Raw genomic sequence first — 27,066 nt, forward strand, 5'->3', positions numbered from 1 at the left:
AAAATATTAGACGATGTTAAGAAAATTGACGAATTGTATCCAAATAATGATATGTATTATGCTCTTGGTTTCCAATCAGCTGTGATGACTACATTTACTGTGGTTGAAAGTCTTATTAATTTATACTTGCTTGTAATCAAACAGAAGGTAGAGATTTATAGTTATACTATACTATTTTTGAATAGTTTGTGCACAATTGCTATTAAATTAGAGATGATATGGAGGATTCTATTGGTTCAGATGATTAACGGCAAAATAAAACAATTGGTAGTCAATATGAAAGCGCTATACTCGAATAAATGGTATGAAAAAAGTGATGTATTGGATAGTTATAATGTTATGGAAAAATGTACAGAATTGACAATGTTGCTAAAAGCTTACATGATTATAAGTAAAGCGGCGAATGGTGTAACAAAAAATGTTCAATTCAAAGTAAGTTAACCTATTTATTTGTCAAAATTCATCTTATGACATAATCTATGCGCGTGAGACGAATCACGGTGAACATCAGTTTTCTTCTTTTTTTCAGTTCGTGTTGCGGATAATATCAAACTTTGTGATGTTCTCAAGTCTGTTATTCGTGATATGCAAGTCCCTTTTGCGGGTAAGTTCATTTGCAACCAAATGTATGTACCTACTATACTTGTAACCGTGAAAGTTTGTACCTATGTTATTTACTTAAAATATGTAAAATTTATTGCATAGGTTAAGATGAAATTCTGTATAGTACGGGTGATGTAACCTGTGATAACGCATAGGATACGTTTATATAGAAATTCGTTCACTTGTAATAACTTTGATGCACGAAAGTATTTGACATATATGGGACTGCACACTACTAGTACACAGATTAAAATTAACACAATAAAGATATATTTAAAACGGCGGACTTATCCCATGCAGGGATATCTTACAGTCAATAGGCGATAGTAAATTTTTACGAGAACGGAGATCTAAGCTTCAGAAAATACATATTTTCTTCTTCTTCTTCCGGCCTTATCTCATCCTTATTTATGATCTCTGGTTTGTTTGTTTGTAATAACTTTATTGCACGAAAATAAGTACATTAATCAAAATTAATGCAAGTAAGATACATGTACAACGGCGGATATATCTCATGTAGGGATCTCTTACAGTCAACCGGCGATAGGATAGATAAGACTCTTTTTAGTTATTAAATTAATATTTTATAGCAAATAAATATTTAAAGTTATTTTCAGCACGATTTCAACATTCAACATATTACCTTACTTATTTCGGTCCTTATAATAATGGCGACACTTTTCTACCCGTGCGTTTTGGCGAACAGCTGCGACGCTTATACAAAAGCATTGAGGATAATAATTATTCAACAAATTCTAAGTAAAGGTGAGTGCCAGTGGGAAATTACTACAATCTATCCCTGATATTCAAATATTTAAAACATACTTTAAGTTTAAGTGGTAAAATGCTTGCCTCTGAACCTAGAGCGGGACCTTATTTCGATCCCCGGACGGATCATTATGGAAAATGATATTTTTCTGATTGGCCCGGGTCTTGGGTGTTTATCTATATGTGTATTTGTTATTAAATATAGTATCGTTGAGTTAGTATCCCATAACACGAGTCTCGAACTTACTTTGGGGCTAGCTCAATCTGTGTGGTTTGTCCTCATATATTTATTTACTTAAGTATGTTTTGTCACAATCGCACTTGATAGGTAATATTTGAAATTGATAAAAACAGACAAAACATATTTTAACTTCAAGTATGCTTAAACTGTTTTATTAATAACATGGTTAATTTTGAATTTATTAAATTTATTTTAATCATAAAATTACTTATAAAATTTTTCGTTTCTAGGTACATCAGCAAAAGAAGAAAGGATTCTCAAACTATTTTTAAATGCAACCAAAAGACATCCAATAAGTTTCTGTTTGTATGGCACGATCAAAATTGACGCAACACTTCTCTTGGGATCGTTCGATGCCTATGTCACGACTACTATTCTCATACTTCAATATCTAGATAAATATTGAATGTAGAATTAAAATTTTGTGATGACGAATCGTCTTATTCCTTATTCTCTCTCTCTCTCTTTTTCGCATCTCACGCAAACGGGAGGTTATGTAAAAACAATTGTAAAAATTCGGCTGTTACTTTACAAACGGTTGTCTGGCTGACGTCAACTCTCCATGGGAAAGCTATTATGACCTATAAGTTGGCTGGGCTGGTCACATACTAAGCGGAAACAAAAAGAAAAGTTACGTTTTGAAGATTCATATTTGTATGTTAGTTTCTTTGATAAGATTCATGGGATTCTTTATGAGGATATGTGACATTATTGTAAAATCAAAATGGCGGTGTGTATTTTATCATACCCATAATTATAGATCAAAGTAGTCGTAAAAGTCATGTCAGATGCCTTTAGCCGACTTAAATAAAATCTGACACCAGTGTTAGCAATAACACACTCGATATGAAGATGTTGATAGGTCAAAAGTAGCAATGATGAAGACAAACATTTTTGACCAATATATTTTAGTTTTAATTTCGTGCCCCCTACAAGATAACATGTAAAGTGACCACGATACAGTCATATATATTCCCGCCTTTTCTAATGTCATTATAAAACGTCATTACGTTTACGCTTATTCTTATTATTTTTCATTAACTTTAATGTAATGAATATTAAAACGCACGTGTCTGTTATACTTCAGACGAAACGTCTATTATGGAATAGTTAAAATGACCAATTTGTGGTCATTAATATTTCATTTATCATTTCTAATGCAGCACTTTAAATAATTGTACTTAACATTACAAGTCGTTCATAATAACATATTTTGTAGGTATGACAAGAATTTATTACAGCAGTCAAACGCTGTCTGGCATCAAAATTGTCCATATATATCGTACATTACCAACCTATTTGCTGAATTTTTATTTCTCAATTCTGCAAGTGAAATAATAACAATATTATCGTGTTACCATAAACGCTGTCAAGTTTGATATTACCATACGTTTAGCTCATGGAATTAGTACTTACTACTCCCATAGTTTAGCTTCAATTGAAGTTTCAAATATGTAACGCTACGTCATTTATTCATTCGTTCATTCTGAGGTATACGAGGCGCTTCAGACTCAGAGCGTGGCGTGAACGTTGACGTTATCTTGAAATAAATTCAAGGAATATTAGGTATTAATTTAAATTGTGGTAATTGTAATTGAAGTTATTTTAAAAGTAATGACTTTGTTTCATGCCGGATCTTCTCATATTCGAAACCTTCGTTCCGAGCCGGTGGTAGGCTAAAATAGTAGTATAATTGGGAAGCAAGTAATGCCTACTTAATATAAAAACGCCTGGTAAACTTGACAAAAGTTTGATGCGGAAGGTTTACTCATCGGTAAGGTACAATGTAGAATACTGTAACAAACTTTCTAAACTAATCCAGGGGCTGTTTAGTTAGTAGCTATACAACAGTCATTGGACATAAACTTTTCCACCATATTATCGCTTTTTGCCTATTGAGCTTATTGATTCTAGATTATGAACTTCCTTTTCTTCTTTCTTAATTGTAACCCTTTCGGCTATTTAGATGATTTTCTCATTACATCAAAAGTTATTTAATATTATTTTATAATTACAGATAGTAACAATATAGAGTTTACCATGCATTCTATATATCAATATATAAAATTATTAACAGTGACATTTTTTATAAGTGGCAACAATAAATATTGTGAGCTGCATATAATTTGGAGAGTTTTGCACAAAGTGATATCGTTTGTGTTTGCAGTTTCCATAACGATTAGTATAATTTATGTTCATATTAATAACTCTGTTATTGCAATAATGTGGAACACAGTATATTCGTTGGAATATCTAATAATAGTGTTCTACAATATTATATTTGAAGAAGACGATATAAGAAAAATTTTTGATAGTTTGGATGAATTCGATAAATTGTATCCTAATGTTGAACATTACTTTTCGACTGGCTTTGAATCAGCTGTGTGGGCCACGCTTTTTGTGTCAGAAGGACTTTTTAACTGCTTTATACTTGTAATGCAAAGAAACGTTGGAGAAGTATCTGATGCACACATAACAATACTAGGTCATATCTGCATAATTTCTGTGAATTTGGAAATGGCATGGAGAATTATACTTCTGCATCTTTTAAGGAAAAAGATTGAAAAATTAAAAGATGAATTGAAGATTCTATATCCACATGAATGGTATGAAAGTATAGCTGTGGAAATAAGAGCTCATGTGTTGAGAAAATGTAAAAAAATTGCCAAGCTTATGAAAGGTTACAAAATTCTCACCCACGCAACGGATGATATTGCAAAACATTATCAATTAAAAGTAAGGAATTAATGTTTCGAGTTTATATTATAAGAATTTATAAGACCTATATTTGTTAATTGACATCCTTGGAGAAAAGGCTGCGGTGAAGTTTGTTGCGCCGCTTCTTCTTCACTTGCGCTTTGGAAGCCGGCAATAGACTTAATTTAAGTAATTTTTTTGACGTCAATAAGTGATATATATCATCCTAAATTGAATAAAGAATTTTGAATTTGAATAAAGAATTTTGAATTTGAATAAAGAATTTTAAATTTGAATATAGATTAACTTATTTGACTTAATTGTAAAACGGTAGCATTAAATTGAAAAACAAATTGTGATCTAATTGTATTTATTATTAATTTTACTGTTTTCAATTCAATACAACATTTTTCTTCTTTACAGTTTATTTTGAAATTATTATCACACATTATAACGTTTACGTGTATGATATACACAATTTTAATAAATATATTGACGGTAAGTACAAAAGGTAAAACTTCAAAATCCATTAGCTTAAAATTTCTTTTAAATTGATTTTCACCTTTTTTTCAGGGTCAAGTACGTTTACAACTCACAACAGTATATATAACTGTCTTCGTAAAAATAGCGATTATTCTATACCCATGTTATATAGCTGAAATCAATGAACATAAAACAGATGCTATTAAAATTATTCTCGTGCAGCAGATTTTGAGCAATGGTGAATATTTTTTTCACAAAAGAAAAGTTTATTCATATTTTTACCTATGTCACCTTCCATCCTTCTGAAATACCTATAAGAAAAGTGTATGTTATTATTACGTCATGCTCATTCAAATAGTACACCAGTGAGGGCAGTGAGGTTCGCTTTATTGTGGTTGAGTTTCGCGATGGCTGACCCATGCGGCAACTTGCAACTTGTGCACGAGATCTACCGGAGGGAGCTGGTCAGCTCGATCTCGTATCATTCAATTATAATACTGGATTCTTTAACACATTAGACATTGTAAGAGACTAGATATTGTCAGCCTAAATTATGTTTTCTTTTGCATCAGCACTCTGATTTCTGAAAGTACAACACGTGTGCTGTGATATACTAAGTCAACCTTGCTTTATAACTAAATATTATATGGTTAAACATCAATGACCATGGTCAGAAAAATATAAATCTCAATCTTGACGTGACCATGGACTAAGTGGACTGATTAGTTCACTATCATGATCAGGGCTTTTGTGTTTTTTATTTATTACTAGAGGCCTGTTGCGGCTATGCTTAAGTACACAAAACAAACGTCAAGGAATCACACTATTTATTGGTGAAAATCAGTCCGGAAATTTCAGTTGTTCATGTTCACACAGACAGACGCAACGAAAGACTTCTTTTTGTAAGATGTAGGGTATTAAATATATTTTTAGTCAAATGAAATTTCATTCATTTATGTTACAGGAACATCGGAAGAAGAAAGGCATGTTTTGAAACGTTTCGTGTCTGCAATTGAAAAAAAACCTATTTGTATTTACTTGTATGGTTTGGATAAACTTGACTGCAATTTTCTAACGAGATCAATAAGAGTTTACCTCACAATCACTATATTTATGTTGCAATACCTTAAATATTAAATATGTATAATAATATAGGTTTTCGTTTTATTTATGTTTAGCGGCACGCCCCGGCTTCGCTCGGGTAAAAACAGAATAAAAAGTAGCCTGTCACTCTTGAAGGTTTCATCTATATTTGTGTCAAATTTCAACAAATGCTCAGAATTTTTTGAGTTAATTATTATAAACAGAAATACCAGATATTTTCTCTTTATAATATTATTAGTATTAATACAGACTAGCTGCATGCAGCCATTATTTAAAAAATACTTAATTTTTTATGCATAGTAGCGCCATCTACTTTATGAAGCGCCATTGATTATCAGAATTTTTGACCAAATCTTACGGAAATCACATACTTTCGGTATAAAATGTGTTAATCTAATGTATCAGTTTCCACAATACCAAATTTCATAAAAACTAGCAAAGCCGTTTGAGCGTGAAGAAGTAACATAAATACTCACAAACTTTCGCTTTTATAATATTTAATAATATTATATACTGCTGAGTGTACGCAAATGCAAGAGTCGTGGACAAGGAATCGAGAAGAAAAATCTCAGCTCATCATACATTTTATATGTCAACATTCTTGCAAAGAAAATCTTCAATGCAATAACGCATTAAAATCCCAGAATAGTTAACCGGACACTTGATAACCAGGAATAAGTGTTGTATGTCCCTTGGGAGACAAGGGTACGGTCTTAGATCTAAGAAAAAAGGAAATAAATAATTCCATTTATTTTTTTTTGTTTTTATTTTTTTTCATATTTTCGAACAATATTTATCAATATTGTTCGAAAATGTCATGTCATGAAAAATAAAACTTTGTAAAGGTCTGTCTTGCAAAATAGATTTTTACATGTATTTCCCCGAGATATTAAATTGCAAATAAAAAAATTAGCACAGAAAGATACTAGCATGTCAGAATTCTTTTATCACCATTCTTTGTCCAATTGGGAATTTCAAATATCCATATCTTGCTTGGTTTTAGGTTTTAAAGTTATAATAAAGTAATTTCTTAGCAATTTAAATGTATATAGAATTATTGACAATAAAAATGACGAATATCTAAATACAGAAGGCACCCGCAGAAGTATTTCATTAGCACCGTTTTTCTTTAGAAAAAACGAAAACGAAAATTTAAAATAACAATTGTGTAATTTGCCACTGAACCATAATTTGGATTTACACCCAGTATTTTCCCAATTTCTTTCCAAAAAGTAAAGTGGAAAACCAACTTTCAGATTAGTTTCCGACGGACTCTTTGAAAAAACTGTACAAAAACACATCTGTACGAACTAACGAAATGCTAGTTAGAAGTAAAATATTTCCTTGTTTCCCTAATCTACGACTAGGGATGTGCGATAACCAGAGGCCGGGATGGCTATTTGTCGTTGTGGCTATCTGAACAAAATTAGATAGTGGCTACTTTCGCCCGCTAAATGTGTTTTATCTGTCAAGTGAGAATTGCCTGCTATACAAGGTCCGATTAATGTTTGTTTATTGTTGTGTTGTTTTAGTTTATATCTTTATTATTATCACTAGTGGCCCGTCCCGGCTTCTTTCGGGTAAAACCATAATATTATAATACATCTAAACCTTTTTTAGGAATTCCACTATTGGTGAAAATCGTATATAAATCCGTCCGATAGTTGATCATGTTCATACAAATAAATAGACAGACAGAAGGACGCGAATTCTATTTTTAATCTTAATATATGTAAAATTTAATTGATAGGATTAACAATGTGTAGTTGTCTTAAAATTGTGTGTTTGTTATTTATAATATATAATATAACTACCTATATAAAGTACGATTTCATCAACACACATGTGTGTATGCGACTGCTTATCAGATGGCGGTAGGTGGTCGTAAAAGGCAAGTCAGATGCCTTTAGGCGATTTGAATAAAATCTGGCACCAGTGTTAGCAATAACACACTCGATATCAATCAACACACTTATAAATTTAATCATGTCGGTACCAATTTAGACCGGCAATTTGGTCAATTCAAATATTGCGACCTACACACAGTCGCCTCCGATTATTGAACGAACTCTGAGAATATGATTGTTGAAATATTACTCTTTATTATCACCACTTTAACAACCTATTACAAAGTATGTTTTAAAAAAAATACATAATTCTTTTGATAAAAATGGTATGAAATATATAAAAGGTCCCAATCTTTGGAAATGTTTTGAAAAGTACCCTAATAAGGAGACATCTGCGTGAAGATGTTCTTGATGTTTATGAGGCATATCCAGATGAAAGGTAATGTATATTTATATAATTTATCATACCCATATTCCATTGAACTATGTTGCTATTACTTAATTAATAATTCTGTTTTATTTATATTTTTATTCTTAATATAATTTTTTTATCGCATGGTAAATGTTCTACGAAAATATTCAGAAATAAGATTTTGGTAGTTAATAGTAATTTAAACACAGATATTCATATGATTTATCATCAAAATTACACTATTTGAAAAAAAAAAGAACGAATTTGAATCTATAATTTTCAAGATTAAAGCCCGATCAAGCCTCAATGCTGCGCTCCATCGGCTTCCGTTGTGTTGACGTCCGTCGACGGATCGACGAGATAATCGTAACCACGATAACAACGGAGCCGCAATGGGCTGCGTCATTTATGTTATTTATGAGAATCTTTATATTTATAAATAAATAAATAAATAAATATATTAGGACAAATCACTGTTCTGGCAATTCTATTTCCTAGTAATATAAAGTAATCAACTGCAACATTAGCTATTTTTATTCTTTAGGATGATTCCCGATCGTACCGTATTTTTGAAGAATCAAAATTTGAAAGATAGCGTTCGAAAAGTTCCCCCAAAATATCTCAGTAGTGGGGAGGGCAATCTGGGCTTCTTTGGCTGGGCTGTTCTTGGGCTGGTTAGATAAGAAAAATATTTAAAGAGGTCAGTCCTCGAGCGACTCAAGTGAGAGTTGAGAGACTCACTGAGATAATAATACTCGGATTCGGTCATACATAGGATAAAACAAAGTCGCTTCCCGGCGTCTGTCCCTGTGTATGCCTAGATAATTAAAACAACACAACGGATTTTGATGCGGGTTATTAAAATATATAGTGTGATTCTGTGAATAAGTAAGATTATTATTATTTATTCACAGAATCACACTATATATTTTAATACGGTCTATTGTCCCGATTAGTTAATCGGGACAATAGACCGTATTGAAAAATAGTTTTATGGTTTTACCCGAGCGAAGCCGAGTATTGAAAAAATATGCTGATGGGGAATATATACTTTACATTCCGAAGGGGCATGATGTCAATTGGAACTAGCGAATTCGCGGCAGTCTTCATATACGTGACAAATTTTACCCGATATATTAAATGTAATATAGGTTTACGTACATAAATGAGCAGAATACTTACAGAATGATATGGTTATTCCACAGAAATTATGTTTGCAAATATTTCCTGTTGAAGTTGTAGAGTTCTTCAGAACTATAGTGGCTGATACTATTTCGTACAGAGAAAGAAACAAAGTGGACAGACCAGACATGATTCAGTTGTTGATAGATGCATCTAAAGGTAATTTACCTATTTTCATTTATTAAATACTAGCAACCTATCGCGGCATCGCTCGCGAACAACCATTTCAAAAAATACCCTATGTTACTCTAGAAGATTTTGTCTGTCTCTGTACACATTTCCTTAAATTATGTCTAGTAGTTTTACAGTTTATTCAATACAAACGAAAATATAATCTTTATTTGTATGGAGGTATGGGTATATAAAAAAAAGTACTTACACAAAAATATTTTATTTTTCTAATATGTTTAATTTTTTTAGGTTAATTAAAAAGCAACGATGACAAAGACGAATTAAGAGACATTGGATTTGCGACCGTTAATGAAGAACTTAAACCTCAAGATATTTTGAAAAGTAAGTACACTTAATTACGTTTCAACGAAGCCTGAAGACAATATAATTATACAACGTGTGAGTAACGTTAAAAAAAGTAGTAAAAATTCGCGTATTTTCCAATATCCAATGTTTCGTATGACTGTTGAGAAATTATTTTGAAAAAAACTACATTTTTCTACTCTCGTGACGTTTTTCATTAATCAAATATTGAAAATATATATTAAAAATATCAGAAGGGACAAATTCATTTTTCCGAATTTCAATGTTACGCAAGAGACACCCGTTCATTGTAACTGTTATAATTAAAATAATAATCTCGCGAGTAAGGGGCGTGGGTTCAATTCCCGATTTTATTATCTCATTATTATTTTCAAAATTAAGTTTAAAAGCATGTGTGACGTGTGTAGCAAATCTAAGTAGGTAGGTATTTAAAATAATGACTTTTTTCTCGTGTATTCCAGAATGGTCTATAGACGAATTTGCTGGCCAGGTGCTCATCTTCTTCATAGCTGGCTTCGAAACCTCTGCGTCCACTTTAGTGATGTGCATTCATGAAATGCTGTTTGTTGAATGGTGAGATTTCTGCTAACGACACCGTCACACACATCACAATTTCTAAATTGAAATTGTCTCATTTTCACGCGTGCTCCCGATTGCATTCGGGGTTGTGACACCGCAAAGCCCAGTGTCAGCGCATAAAAACTATATTAACGGTTACCCTGGAAAATTCTGTTGTGATTTTACGACCGGCCACATGCCTGATGCCAACCCCCCATGGGAATGCTACTGTTGCCTTAGTCGCCTCGTGTTAATAGTAGTTAACAGTAACAAGATGGTACAATATTCATTGCTACACACATTACAAACACACACATTACATTTTAAATTATAACACATATTATCGTACTTATTTATTTATTTTCATTGTAAAATATTGTAGTTTTATTTATCCTAAATCTTCATATAATTAATATAAGTATAAATAGTTTCTTCATGTCTGGTCCTTAGTTAGCTCAAGACCTAACTTAATCTGTAAAGAAATCATTTTATCAAAATTTTCAGAAACTTTAAGGAAATCGTCAGCCGCCATCGTCATGGATAGAATATGCTGCAAATCATATAAACTCCCGGCCTCGTCTCCTGAAGGTGAACCATATCAGGTAATAATGTTTTACGACCTTGAGAAACTCTATTACGACCTGAGAAACACGTCAAAGCGAATCACGGAAGCGCGACACTGCCGCACCGCGAATATTCTAATTTGGACAGCACCGAAAAGCCAATAATTACACAGCACTCGAAATGTACCTTTTTCCCTAATGATTTTACATATACTGCTGTTGTGTTTCGATCCTTTGACGAAACAATGAGACCACTTTAACTAAATTCAATATTTTTCATTTCAGGTAAACCCGGGAGATTTGATATACTATTCTGTAAGCCCCATGGATGCCAAATATTGGCCTGAACCCAATGTCTTTAGACCAGAGAGATTTTCTGAAGAAAACAAAGACCAAATACTGCCATTTACTTTCATGCCGTTTGGTGTTGGACCGAGAAATTGTATTGGTAAAGATTTTTTTTTTCAAAATATTTATTTACTAGCTGGCATTGAGAATCGGCTCCCGACGAGGGAGTTTTTTTTTTTCAAAATATTTATTTACAAGCTGGCATTGAGAATCGGCTCCCGACGAGGGAGTTTTTTTTTTTATATTTATTTACTAGCTGGCATTGAGAATCGGCTCCCGACAACGGTTTGCTGCATAAACATGTTTCTTTGCTAGATATTGAATTCTCTCTGATGACAATAATAGTAAAGTATTAATTATGTGTCAATAAATATATTTCAAAAACATATATTTTTTAACTGATTTTTCCGAGAACCATCAAAAATGTTTTCTGTTTCACACATATCACCATATTTAATTTTCAAATTTCTAATCATGTAATATTTATGTAATATCTAGGATCAAGATTCGCCGTGCTCGAACTGAAGGCCTTTCTTTACAAGCTGGTTCTGAACTACAAAATTGTCAAGTGCAAGAGGACCACCGATCCCATTGAGCTGGAACCTGAGTTGTTTAACATTAGAGCAGTTGGCGGGACCTGGGTGAAGATGGAAGCGAGGACGTAACTAGTGTTATCGATAGTTGAAACAAAACCGATCGATAGAAAGATAAAAAAATTGCAAAAACACAGACTACATGCAAATTGATGTTAAGAGTAATTAAATCTACACGTTACATGCATAAATAAATAAGGATCATACCACAAAATAACAAGAAAAGACTTATAATTTACATTAATTAGCTTATTAGTACTAACATTAGTTAATATTTTAGAATGAGGCAAATGAAGAATTTTTTTTATTATAAGACCAGTCTGTTATTTCTTTGATGTCTGTGGCAAATCAAATGAACGAATCTATCTATCTAAGAATTATCTATCAAATGTATCAATACTATATATTAATCTAAAGTAGGTCACATTTTTTGTTAATATTTTTCAATAAAATATTAAATCTGAATGCAAGTAAAAATCCAAATAAAATATGTATAGAAAGTAGTTGTTTTCATTTGAACTGATTAATATGCATACCAAAACGCTGAGTTTTTGTTAGTTATAAAACTATTAGGGTCGGTTGCTCCGTCAACTTTGACGTTAACAATAACGTGTGTAGAAAAACGAAAAGTACAGAATATTGTCTAAACATCAGCGATGCGCCGGTTAAAATTTGTATATAATTTGTGTATTATACTCGAAAAGAAAAAGAACAATAGCGCTGAAACTTTAAAGAAAATCGTATGAAAAACAATTCGTAGAAATAACTATTTCTTGTGTACAATAAATTACAAGAAAATGTTGTAAAATTTGTCGCTGTTGTAAACATTGAATCGGTTTCACACTGAATAAACCTTTGAGTCGAGTAAGATTAGGCAGCTGTTATGTAACTAAAGCAATCCAAATTTAAACTTGGCTTGGTGGCGTCACAGCGCTAAGTGCGATTGAGAACACGCAAATCGAAAAAGTGTTATTGAATCCTGTTGTCAGCGTATTTTCGTGGAATATAACATGTTAAGACTTGATAAGGTTTTACCAATTGCCATCTCCGTTTCACACAAAAGCTGATTTAAAGCATTTCTTTTTTTTGTTGCTTACCCTTATTGTCCCACTACTGGGCAAAGGCCTCCCCCATCTCCTTCCATTTCTCTCTATCTTGCGCAACCTCCGACCAGTTCTTTCTGAATGCCCTCAGATCGTCACTCCATCTTGATCGTGGTCTTCCTCTGTTTCTGTATCAACCATGTGTATTCCACTTGGTAGCTACAAAAGCCCAGCGATCATGGTGCATTCAGCAGACGCGACCGGCCCAGTCCTATTTGAGCATGACAGCGTTTCATTAACTTTGATTTTTTATGGTCATACACATGTCGTTCTATCCAGGACGACTCCCTAGCTCAAATCTTATTAAGTACCAACTCGATACAACTAAAATGACCTTGACTCCCGTATCAATCATATACACGACATCCTGTTACCCCGGGTGCGGCCCCAAGGGGAACCTATTTGATCGAACATCACCCTGGAATCAATTTTTTAGACATATATTTTATAATAGAAGAAGACTGACAGCGCGGAAGTAAGGCCGACTATGTAGTATTTTTTATATTTTGCTCCAAATCCTTTTATTTTCCTTATCATAACATGATTTCAATTTATATGGCATAAAGCGGATCTTATACCAATAGACTGACGTCGAAACTTTAAGTCTGGCCGTGAGATTGGCAGCGTTTAAATGGTAGTTTTAATCACCGTCGATATTATGATTAAAATGATAGAATAGAAAAACTGATTGAAGTGAAGACACTAAATAATTAAATAAAAATAGTAGGGTTCACTATCGCGCCGCCAGTCCTCGCTAGCTCTGTTCTATTACAAATCCAGAATGATGTTCGATCAAGTAGGTTTCCTCTAGGAAGCTCCCGGTCTAAATGTCAATTTTTATATCCAGAGCGCCCAGTCCCGACTGATACTTCGTAGTTTGACAAACTTCATCATACATGTGTCATTCATTATTTATGAATTTAATTAAAAATAAATGAAGTGAAAAGCGACAAAATGATTGTAGAAATAGTAATTTTCCTAATAACATTTATGATTGCGTATTTTTACTATACGCACAAGAAAGTACAATGGATGTTCGATAGGAAAGGGATAAAGTATATACCTGGATCGCCAATTTTTGGAAATAACTACGATAATATATTTGTGAAGAAACATTTAATTTACGTTATAGATGCTGTGTACAGAGAATTTCCGGACGAAAGGTGAGTACGATTGGGGTTTTTTATATATATATTTTTAACTAGATAAACCAATAAACTCTTGTTTCAAGCGATAAACTCTTGTTTCAAGCGATAAACTCTTGTTTCAAGCGATAAACTCCTGTTTCAAGCTATAAACTCTTGTTTCAAACGATAAACTCTTGTTTCAAGCGATATTAATTACTATCTTTTGCCCACAACTTCGTATGTGAGTAAAAAACCGTTTCTCTTGGGTATTTCAGGAAATCCTTTCTTAGTCAATAGTTTCGGCTGTGCGTTGTCTGGCATTCAGTCACTCAGTAACAACTATATATATATATATATATATATATATATATATATATATATATATATATATATATATATATAATATAGATTCACAAAGTTATCAAAACTGCATAAGGGCCAACATAAGTATTGTTCACAACTACAAGTTTTTGGTTTTGATATTGTACATGGTTTTGGTATTACATGAGACATTAAGTAAATATGGAAATCGCTGCGTCGCTATCGCTCTTAATTTGTTTCATTACTTATTTATACATTTGATATATAAACAAATTGTTGACATCAAAACAATGTTAAATCAAGTGGTTTTGATAACAAGATAATGGTTATAATAACAATGAGTGTATTACTGGGTCATCGTCCATTGCGCAGTCTTAAGCAGCGCATAGACCGCGTCATGATCATATCGAGTGTGTTATTGCTAACACTGGTTTCAGATTTTATTCAAGTCGCCTAAAGGCATCTGAAATATCTTTTACTACTACTCACCGCAATCTAGTGGCAGGTATTCGAATACACACTAGTGAACTAAACTAGCCACCAGTGTGCAGGTTTCCTCACGATGTTTTCCTTCACCGGAAGCAAGTGGTGGTCCATAAAAACTACTATATATGAGTCAGATTGGTATACAAACTCATATGGCACGAGTAGGATACGAACCGCAGGAGGTCTTAACCATAACACCAGTACCGCTTCAAATTAACTTCAAATAGGTCGTATCGAAACTATACAATGTGTATGCATGTCCATTCCATACCTACGTGTACATTGGAACTATAGTAATTATAATTAACTGAAAATAATCATAGGAACAATAAACTGGAAGACGTCAATGCGCAGTGTGGTTTTTGCCCTATAGTATATAAGTATTATACAGGTGAAGGAAAACATCGTGAGGAAACCTGGTTGATTATTAACTTGTGTGTGAAATGGAGAAGGCAATGGCAAACCACTCCATTAATAATGCCAAGAAAGTTGTTGTGTGTGTTTCATTCCACGTAATGACCACGACCCTCAGCCATGCGGAATACGACTATGAAGGATATAAGGATATAAGAGAATAAGAGATAAAGCAGCCATAGCATTCCCAAAGATGGACGTCAGGTGGCTTCAGCATTTTTTCAAGGGAGAAATACAGGTCTTACCTTGTGTAAGCTCCAGTCCACCTCCCAATATAACTTATTGTATCGAGTAAAACGTAATAAATTGTATACCTAAATAATTTATTTTTTCCTAAACAAGTTCTACCATTTATACATAAAAGTTGGCTGGCAGAGATTACTTAGCATTGAGACACTTTGAATTTATTATTTCATTTTATTGGACTGTTATTGTTATGCAACAGAAATATTTGGGACCAACACTGTTCAAATGAGTTTCTTTCGGCATTTCTTCTCAGCAGTGGTCGTTCCGAAATGCCAGTAGTTTGTAGCTTGTGAGAAATAACTATAAATATAAAATTTGACGAGAAAAAGTGCCTGTGAAGGTCTAAAATCTGAATAAATGATTTGAATTTGAATATTTGTGTTGTAATTGTTATATTTTGATTACATTCTTACAGGAGAAAAGGCGCCACTAAAAATACATAAATCTGTGTTTATACTTATTTTCCTTTATAAGGATATTCTATATTAATTGTAATGTAACATAATAGCCACTTGACACAAAACATTACTCTCTGCTTCCATATCAATTGTTTACGCCTACATAATTTTGCGATGCGCACAAAATACATTTATAGTTCATAAACGGACGATACATCGACCAGTAGAGTTATTATCTTTGCCTTAGCTGTGTTAAAATAAAAATTAATAATTTTAATTTATAATAATTGAGTTTAAAAAGTGAAATAGTGGAAAAATGATTGTCGAAATAATAATTTTCATAATAACATTTATCATCGCATATTTTTGTTATAAACACAAATGTTTGCATTGGATGTATGACAAAAAAGGAATAAAGTATGTACCTGGTATCCCGATTTTCGGTAATACATATAACACTGTATTCGTGAAGGAGCATTTTTTTCATGATATTGATGTAACGTATAGAGCATTCCCGGATGAAAAGTGAGTATGTTCATTGCTATATGTTTTTGAGTTCGCCTATAACAAACAAGTTTAATTTGTGACAATTTATTCAAATAAAACCATTTAATAAGTAAAAAAGATGTCGATAACAGCTATGAATTACTAAAAATCTTTTCTGCGTAACAAAAAGCGAATTAATTATATTATAGTGTAGTATATACATAGATTACCATATAAAAAATATATCCAAAAAATTTGATGAACGTAAAAATTTAATATGGCTTGCATCTGTCATCTTTGATATCAACTTTAATCTGAACTACAATTCAAAATACGCTTTACGTTACAGGCATGGAATTAGTAGGTTACTCCGTTACAGTTTAATCTAAACGTCAAAGTTTACTAAACGACGCACTACTCTCGGTATTATACAAAATGAAAATAAAAAACTTTAATGTCAGCGGTTTATATATTATATATCTTTATAATCTTCTCAATTTCAAGTTGCTTGCGCCACTTGGTGTGTAGATTTCCTCATGTTTATAATTCCCTTCATAATCAAGTATTGATACAAAAATGCGACTTCGACTCCGGTATCGCGCGCAGTTTTTGTATATTTATCGGTTGACAGTGCTCAACGTAAACAGTGCCGCTTCATATGTCGCCGGTAAAACACATTAGCGATAAAACAAAATTATTAAAAAATATTAAAAGTGTAAAATGATTGTAGAATTAATAATATTCGGTATATCATTATCGGTCGCATATATATTTTTCAAACATAAAAATATACATCGTATATTCGAGAACAAAGGAATCAAATATCGGCCAGGTGTCCCGCTTTTCGGAAATGCCAACGACTTCTTTTTCATGAAGAGACAATTTTCTTACGTCATCGACGACGTGTACAAAGCATATCCGAATGAAAAGTGAGTATCATTGTTTATTATGATAAATTTTGGTCACGTGATGGGAAACACTGACACACCCCACCGTCAAAAATTACACGTTTGGGATGAATTTTGATATTTATATATTTATCCAGTTAAATTCTGGATTTATAGAATATGATGATTACATATGAAAATGATTATATTGATATATAATTTTTTTCATAATTAATATTGTACCTATATTTGTATTGTGAAATATTTATTTATTTCGTATTTTTCTATGGTGTAATAAAAAGCATTGAATTACAATTGAAAACAGTATATATGACATTTTTAAAATCTCAGATATGCTAAAGAGTTAATTAATGAGTCAGATAAATTTAAATCTGATGTGGCCTATGCGATAACAACTTAGATAAAAAACTTCACTTAGCACATATTTTTGATTTTGTTTACCTAATATATTTTTTTCAAATGTAATTTATAACAAAATGACACGTTTGTGTAACATAGAAAATGTGAGCCCTGAAAAATGTAAACACTTGGTTAGAGCACTACTAATGACCTGGGACTGTGTTCAAACTGATTCGTTGTTGGCGACTTTGAAGTGACTTTATACTTTGTCTATCCCTATCTTCTCATTTAATTTTCGTAGTACACAAATATGTATATAGTTTAATAGATTATGTGTAATAAACCTTATTGTCATTGGCTTTTTAAATCCACACTGTCAACCTGTTTTTGGCTGCCACAGGACAGGCTTGCGGCCTAGTGTGGAGCCAACTGGTAAATTATTTTCGTATACGTGCAAGTTTATAAATAAATCATTCAAATCATTCAATCAATCATTCAATCATTTTATACTTACAGCATTTTGATGTCATTCGCAACTTGATGCCAAATAGTAACAGATTTTATAGTTTATTAATGATAATAGTGTACTTTGTAACTAGTATTAAAGAGCTTTAAAGGAAACTAGGAAGACCTAGTTGCAATTAAGATAAAGTTATCTCAATTACAATATATCTACACATAATCTTGGATATAATACAGAATCAAATAATAAATCTAATTAACAAGAGCAATAGAAAAACATAGCGAGCCGTCGGCCAATCACAGCACGGCATTAGTGCTGTTGCCACCCCGTAGAGATGGGACATCTCAATATATTGTTTACCTAAGATTTTTCCGCCTAACACTAATGAAGTAAAACACAGATTTTTTTATTGAATTCAAGTGTGTGTTTTGTCTTGTGCACCAAATCGACAGATACGTAAAATTATATTATGCCATAAATACATATAGATACATAATAATTATGTCTTTATAATTATTTTCAATTAAAGTGCTATAGAAATGCAAGGTTTGTCCGGTCATCGACCCTATGACCTTCACGCTGTGTGTCGCCTGATAGTGATTAAGGCTAATCTGAATTATTAAGTTTTTATTATACGACCTTAGTAGATTTTTTTTACAAAAGAATTAATAAACAATGCTACAACAGCAATTTGTCCGGAAATTATTTTGAATACACCAAAATGGTTGTCAATCATGGCATAACTTGAAATCAGTTTTTTCACCATTAGACTATAATTATAGGTACCATTGTTGTCTCTTGTTGTGTTGTTTATTTGTACAGTCGCTAACAGGAAACATAGTAACATATATGTATTTCATATACCTAGGTATATATATGTTTCCTATAAGAAATAAAAATACTCGAATGTTCTAATAATATTCTTACGTCATCATAGGCTTTTTTTTTTTTCACCGACGCGGTATCTCTTGCGGTCGAGTTGAGAGAAACATAATTAGCGATTTTTTTGTTATTAACAAAGAAAAGATAAAAGGAAAATCGAGATTATATCGACTAATTCGTCTGTAAATTGCATATTTAAATGTAAATTACAAAGTCCTCTGCCGCATCTATCTGTCTGTCCGTTCGCGATAAGCTCAAAAAGTAATGCACAGATTTTCATGCGATTATCATCAGTAGATAGTGTTCCCGATGATTACATTTAGGATTAGATGTAGGTATAATTTATTATGTTTTACCCAAGTGAAGCTGGAAATAACCGCTAGGTTCTTCTTCATAGTCGTATTCCTCATGGCTGAGGGTCGTGGTCATTACGTGGAGTTTATTAATGGAGTGGTTTGCCATTGCCTTCTCAAATTCACACACAAGTTAATAAGCATCAACCAGTGTGCAGGTTTCCTCACGATGTTTTCCTTTACCGGAAGCAAGTGGTGGTCGATGAAAACTACTACACATGATTGGTATACAAGCTCATGTGGCACGAGTAGGATTCGAACCTGGGACCTTTCGATCCTATCATTTTTTGTTACAGATACGTCGGTTTCATAGAAGGCACTGATCCTGTAATCTTGATTCGGGATCCGGAAATAATCAGGAACACCACAGTGAAGGACTTTGATCACTTTGTCGATCATAAGGCGTTCTTCAGTGAAGACTCCGAACCATTGTTTGGAGGCAGCCTCATTCAAATGAAAGGTAAATTCAATCTGGTGATGGCTACCCGATTGCGTAGTTTATATGAGAGCATTTCTTTAACGCAACGAAAAACCAGCAATGTATGCCGAACGCCCAAAATTTGGTGAACTGTTTGCCGATAGTGTATGTATGGCATTACAAATCTGTTGAACACATTTATTATTTTTTATATTATCAATGAAAGCTTTATTTATTTACAATTACAAAGCAACGAATATTATTAAATTTCAGTCGAAATTAAAATATTTTTCAACCAAACATTTAATTATACAAATATTTTGTCTTTTCATTCTCTATTTGTATTTACCAATTATAAATGGACAACACACCACACTAGCTTAACTGTATCAATCGACACAAACACAGAAAAGGACACAATCAATATACAATGTTTGCTCGCAATGGGAATCGAACCCAGGACCAGCCGCCTCATCTTCACGATTTATCCAATTTTTTTTTTCGAAAGTTTTACGTTATAACAATGGCAAAAGTTCGTTCGGTTGATGAGTTCGTTTAAACGTGATCCATCGTTTTTAACCCCCGACGCAAAATATATATAAGCTTGACCGCTAAGTGTGTCTGTCTGTCCGTCCGTGGCACCGTAACTAATCATCGAGTGAACTGATTTGGATTTTTTGTTTGATTGAGATTTTTTTATTTGATAGCAAATTTTTATTAGCGGTAGTTCTTAGATATGTTTGATCAAAATTGGTTCAGCCAGTTCAAAAGTTGTAGCAAAATGAATATTGAAAGTCGGGGGGTTTATTTAATTGTCTAAACAAATAAACTTATCTATGAACACAAAAACCTTTGAGAAAACTGAAGAAATTAAGAATTGCTAATCAGAATCGAGCTCCAGGACGGTCGAAGGCTCTACGCTCCACGCTACGGACTTCATCAATTATATCCCTAACAATTTTTTATACTTTTAGGAGAAAAATGGCGAGACATGCGTACAACCTTAAGTCCGGCTTTCACGGCGTCGAAGATGAGGCTGATGATCAATTTCATGTTTGAAACCTCCAACAACGTCATAGATGAACTCAAGGGTACGTCGTTCAAAATAATTAGAGACATGCCCCATTGCTCAGTCGGGCTCCGTTGCGACATCGCACCAAGCAATAGCTCCGTTGTTTTCTATAGATTTTGAATAAATGGCAAAAAGACTCGAAAATAGTTGCATTAGCATTAATATAGTTAAAGGATTTCATGATTTTCAGCGATTTCTGCCGCGTCTCGCGTCTGTCTGTCTGTTCGCAATAAACTCAAAAATATTTTTATTTTTCACTTTCAGATAATAACGGAATTTTTGTTTGTTACTTTTTGTTTGTTACTCTTATTCGCGTAATATTTACCGGACGGATTGTTACGAAATTTGGTAGATACGCGGGTTACAGTACACTTGGAATAACACAGAGTAATTTTTATCTCAAACGAAAAAAACCACGGGAGCGAAGTCCCCGGGCGCAGTTAGTAAATTATAATTCCAAAAACAATAAAAAAATATATACTAGAATGTCAAAACAGAATTCAAATAAAATCAAATATAAAAAAAACGATATTTTTAAATTATTTATTTATTGCACAAAAGACTTCAATGCAAGTATATATTATACTCCCCTTGCGGTTGTCAATGAACATGATAATATAGACACTGTTGCCTTAACACAACCATGTCAACTGTCTTTCTCACCTTCATCATAAATTATGACTTCTGGGAGTGAATCGAACGTGAAGTAATTTGACCTTTACATACAGACAAAAGTCAAATATCGCATTTATATGTACCTACTCTAGCTGTTGGGACGTTTAATAGCACTAGAATATCTTTCCATCGATATCGTACAGTCAACAGCACATCAACCTACCCGCCATAGAGTTCCATGCAGGGTAACTTGATGTGCTGTTGACTGTACTAGGACTTTAGCTTGTTTTACTATATAATACACTACAAGTCGTTTCAATTAATTTTTGCTTTTAATTGGCAAAGTTCATTATTTTCACTTCATTGCTTTATCATAATTATTCAATGCAATTTCTAATTATGCGATGTTAAATTCAATTTTATCTTATACTATAGATGTTTCCCGGGGCTTCGCTCCCGTGGGAATTTTGAGATAAAGCAATATAAGATAAAGAGCCTATAGCAATTTTGGATAATGTAACTTTGCAATGGCGAAAGAATTTTCGAAATCGGTTCGGTAGTTTCGGAGAATACTCGCCTCAAACATACAAATTCACAAACGCTTACCTCTTTGTAATAATTGTATAGATTAAGACAAAAATATATTTGGTTTCTCAGATAGAGTATCCAAACAAGAAGATATACACGTAGATGACCTGATACGTCGGTATACCAATGACGTCATCGCTTCAGCTGGCTTCGGTCTCCAAGTGAACTCTGTGAAGGAGAAGGACAATGAATTCTTCCTCATGGGTCGTGATCTTTTCGTATTTAGTTTTTATCAGAGAGTTCTGTTCTTCCTTTACACGCTGATACCCTGGATTTTCAAGGTTCGTTACAGATGAAAAAATCTAATGTTATAAATGCGAAAGTCAGTCTGTCTTTCTGTCTGCCTGTTGTGTCAGCAGTGAAAGCGCACTGCTAAACCGCTGGATCAAATTTGTTGAAATTTGGTACGTATGTAGTTAAAGACCCCCGTTCAAACATAGGCTACTTTTTTACAAAAAGCAACCCCCAAATGACTATAATGGGGGGGTGAAAGTTTGGAAGAAAATCGTCTGTTTCGCTTTCGCATATAAGTTCACGCGGGCGAAACCGCGGGTAAGAGTTAGTGATGAATAAAAATGAAAACAATTATTGCTAAATTGCTTACGACACTTTAGTACCTTCTTACTATAAATATATAGCAAAATGTCTGTGTGTAAAGTGCAGCTTGCCATTTACTCTCTTCATATCGAGTGGATTCACAGTGAGACGCAACTAACCAATCACAACGCTCTATTGTAACGCATCGACAACTACGCCACAATGTGATTGGTTCGCTGCGTCTCACTTCGAATCGACTCTATGGTGAGATTTAAATAGCAAAAATACGAATGTGGTATTCTAAACAAGAACTTAGGTAGATTTGTTATCGTATGGATTCTAATGTTTAACAACCCGTTATGGTTATACTTCTTTCCTAAAGTAGAACTTCCTAACACATGACATTTTCACAGGTATTGGACATTAAACTATTCCCTGAAAAAACAATGAATTTCTTCAAGAATATAGTCAGAAGTACTATCGAGCACAGAACTACTCACAATGTATATCGACCTGATATGATCCAGCTTTTAATGGAGGCTTCTAATGGTAAATTATTTTCTCAATCTTTTTTATACATACCAATTGCTGTGTATTAAATAGAAAAATATGTCTTTTGATCCAATGATGTATTTTGTAATACTATTAAAAAACAATTATAAGAAACAATAATCGTAAGCCCTTCTGAGGCCAACGACCGACATTGTTTAAATGAGTTTCTTTCAGCTTATCGTCTCAGCAGTGGTCATTCCGATATGCAAGTAGCTTGTAACTTTCTGAGAAATTACTATGTAACACAAATTTTAGATCAAGTAATTCTGACTACATACAGACTGATTTAGATCAATTAATTCCAGATGAACTCAAAACTAAAGATACTGACGGTAACGGCAGTGTTGGATTTGCAACTACTGAAGAAGCCTTCAAGCCAAAAGGAAATGCAAGAAGTAATGAGTTCAAGATTATTTATCAATTCGGCTACGCTTTTATAATCAGACTAAAAGTAGGACTTCCTGTAATCTAATATTTTATAAATAATAGCATAGCTTATCATATTCAATATCAAAAATATTTCGGGGATTACTTAATCACCAGCATATTATGGATATACTTCTGTAAACATGTAATTGATGTGTCTTCCCGATGGTAACATGTGTATTGATTTTTATCAATAAATTATATCACCAGCTTTCTATCTTCCTGCTCCAAAATACCAGTGCTAGGTTAATACTTTATATTTTCAACGACCATTTCTGCTATATCAAGTCCATCATTTCATTCCATCAGAATAAATCTATTTCATTTTGTGAAATACAGAATGGACCGAAGAAGAGTTGATCGGCCAGGTGTTCATATTCTTCATTGCGGGCTTCGAGAGTTCAGCCGGGGCTCTCACCACCACCATCCACGAGCTAGCCCTAAATCCAGAGGTGGAGGAGAAGCTTTACCAGGAGTGTAAACAGTTCAGAGACTCGGGGAACAGTTTGACCTACGATAATGTGGCGCAGCTGAAATATTTGGATTGCGTCATTAACGGTGAGCATATTAATATATATTCTGTTTGTGTCTGTTGAACCTTGATACATTATAACTTAGTATAAGTCCTTGAGTATTTTTCTTTATATTTCTGAGCAAGCAAACAGGCATGCAACCAACCAACCAAGTGGACACTGCAGCCATTGACGACTGCAACATTAGGGGTATCACACGCGCGTTGATGGCTCTGAAATAAATATTTTCACGTCCTCGTCGTTCATAGATCTTCTTTTATTCTCATGTATAAAGTATTTAGCTGTGAATTTATTATGACGGAGTATTAAGTTGTAGTGATAGTGATATTGGACATTATAACTATTTAAATAATATTTTCAGAAAATATGAGAAAATGGGCTGCCGCTATTATAATGGATAGAACTTGTACTAAAGCGTACGAACTTCCCCCGCCGAGGGAAGGAGCAAAACCAGTAAAAGTAAGTAGTTTTTTACACCTATGTAAAGTATAATTAAACGTCTACAAAGCACATAAAAATTTCAATAACATTTCAAAAATCACACACGACAACAAATAAATAACCAAACTAAATATTAAAACCCTCTAAGTTTATGTTGTAACGGTGCCTAAAACGCTGGCGACCATTGCGTAATGACTTTTACAGGACAAGTCCAATCATGCAAAGTTTTCACCATGATCAGTCATGGTCTGCTGTAGTATTTCTTCTAATAATACTCTAATCAATATGAATTTTCAGCTGAAGCCAGGTGACGTGATCTACAACATGGTGAACAGCATCCACATGGATGAGAAGTACTTCCCGAACCCTGAGGTGTTCGACCCCGAAAGGTTCTCTGATGAGAACAAGCATAAAATTAAACCCTTCACTTTTATGCCGTTCGGGATGGGTCCGAGGAATTGTATTGGTGAGTTTAATTCATGTTAATATCATAGCCCACTTGGCGTCTCTCTCATATCTGAGCATTTTCCCAATTCCATTCTTTGGCCGTTGAACGTCGGAGCCCATAAATGTTTTCCTACTTTTCGCCATTGTCAGCCCATTGCCCACTTCGTAAACACCAACTAACTGTATCTGCAGAATGAATACGACATAGCCAGTAAAAAAGCTGAAGTGGCAGACGGCGAAACACATACATATTGCGTTATACAGTGATTTCTTATAGACGACCTCGGTGACGCAGTGGTAGAGTTCTTACCACTGAACCGAGAGGTCCCGGGTTCGAACCCCGGTCGGGTCACGATGGAAAATAATCTTTTTCTGATTGGCCCGGGTCTTGGATGTTTATCTATATATGTATTTGTTATAAAATATAGTATCGTTGAGTTAGTATCCCATAACACAAGTCTCGAACTTATTTTGGGGCTAACTGAACTGTGTTATTCTGTGTGATTCGACCTAATATATTTATATTTCTTATACATTGGTATTATTTTATCTAATAATTGCTTCCATACGAAAAGTACCATGGTGTACTGAACAACTTTTCGTATAGAAGCAACCTTGAAATCGCGAAAAAAGATCAGCTGATCCGTACATTTTCCACAACTTAAGTATTTACTATTTAATTTTGTATAGAGCAGCAGATTTTTTACTACAGAGTTACTCCAATACTAAAAGTTGTTGAGCATCACGGACTGACAAAATATTGCCAATGTATAAAAAGTCTACCTGTATAGTGAACCTTGGACTCAGGCGCTTAATGGTTGAAATGAAATCGTAAAATGCTCAGATAAGATAATTGCTATCATCAGAATCGGTTTGACTATGTTTACTCATCAGGAATTTCTTTATCAGAATTTGACATTGCTTTCATTTAATGCTAGATAGAGGTAGTTTATCGATACTATCTGTATCTGATCTATCTACAAATTAACGTTTGGATGTAATATCCACAAGTCGATCATCAAAGTACATGTTTCTAATATTGAAGAGGGATTTAACATTTAACTAACACGAAACATTATTCACGACATATATCTTTTTGCGCCGCCGTCGATGGCTAACATTCGTAAGATCATCTCCGAAAGATCATTTCCAAAAAAAAAAATAAAAATTTAAATTGCGAATTTTCAAAATTTATTACGGCTTTTTCAGCTTCAAGGTTTGCCTTGCTCGAGCTTAAAGTGCTATTGTACAATCTAGTGGTGAACTTCAAGATCAAGAAGAGTAAGAAGACCCTAGACCCTATCGTTCTGAATCCGGCCGATTTTAACATCAAGGTGTTAGGAGGCAGTTATGTGAAGATGGAGCCCAGGGAGTAGATTTACAAGATAATTAATTCATTTATTGTTAGCTTCACTTATCGTATGCATAATCCAGTGCTTGTTATAGATTTTAGGATTAATTTGTGTTAGTAAAATGTATTTTGTATGTGTATGCAATAAAGTCTATTTTTATTCTTCTATTCAATTATGATTTTCGTACTTCACCTTTCGTTTCTTTTCACTGCATTTTGTGATAAAGGAACTGTGCAGCATAGAAATCCAAATAAGTCAACTAGAAATATTATTATGATTAAATGTAACTTTGACGTATTCTATTTTTATTTCTTTTTTTGAGTTTCCATGGGTTGTAAACTAAAATAAACTGGAATATGCTTCAAAAACGACAAGTAATAGCCTGACTTGTAATAAATGTATCAAATGACAAGGACACATAAAAATGAGTCGTGTGATTCCGCCCTAGAATAGAATCACTCCATACATTCCTGTACGAGGTAACCAAGCGCCAGACAGAACGAGACAAAACATACTTAAACTTAAAGCATGTTTTTTCTTCTTTATGAATAACAGGGATAGGATATTTGTACATATTATTAATACCTCTCGGGGAATTATCCCCGAGAATATATACAAATCTATCCCATATACAAATCTATCCCTAATCATATATACAAATCTAT

At 33.4% G+C, this 27,066-nt stretch overlaps 1 protein-coding gene and 1 pseudogene across 3 annotated transcripts; both read left to right on the forward strand.

Moving 5' to 3' along the window:
• Window positions 1–8,700: 8,700 nt before the first annotated feature.
• Window positions 8,701–11,966, forward strand: LOC128673882 (cytochrome P450 9e2-like; annotated as a pseudogene).
• A 1,890-nt stretch (window positions 11,967–13,856) lies between these two features.
• Window positions 13,857–26,573, forward strand: LOC128673661 (probable cytochrome P450 9f2). Of its 3 annotated transcripts, none has more exons than XM_053751664.1 (10): window positions 13,857–14,160; window positions 19,717–19,880; window positions 20,813–20,929; window positions 22,183–22,394; window positions 23,064–23,199; window positions 23,508–23,597; window positions 23,968–24,186; window positions 24,523–24,620; window positions 24,900–25,068; window positions 26,259–26,573. In XM_053751664.1, the coding sequence occupies exons 1-10, from the start codon at window positions 13,952–13,954 to the stop codon at window positions 26,423–26,425; spliced, it is 1,581 nt and encodes a 526-aa protein (XP_053607639.1). In that variant the 5' UTR covers window positions 13,857–13,951; the 3' UTR covers window positions 26,426–26,573. The 3 variants fall into 3 exon arrangements, with proteins under 3 accessions (XP_053607639.1, XP_053607640.1, XP_053607641.1); XM_053751665.2 differs by lacking the exon at window positions 13,857–14,160 and adding an exon at window positions 16,172–16,514; XM_053751666.2 differs by lacking the exon at window positions 13,857–14,160 and adding an exon at window positions 17,069–17,404.
• The last annotated feature ends 493 nt before the right edge of the window (window positions 26,574–27,066 follow it).

The sequence above is a fragment of the Plodia interpunctella genome, chromosome 11, assembly GCF_027563975.2.
Source record: "Plodia interpunctella isolate USDA-ARS_2022_Savannah chromosome 11, ilPloInte3.2, whole genome shotgun sequence".
NCBI lineage: Eukaryota > Metazoa > Arthropoda > Insecta > Lepidoptera > Pyralidae > Plodia > Plodia interpunctella.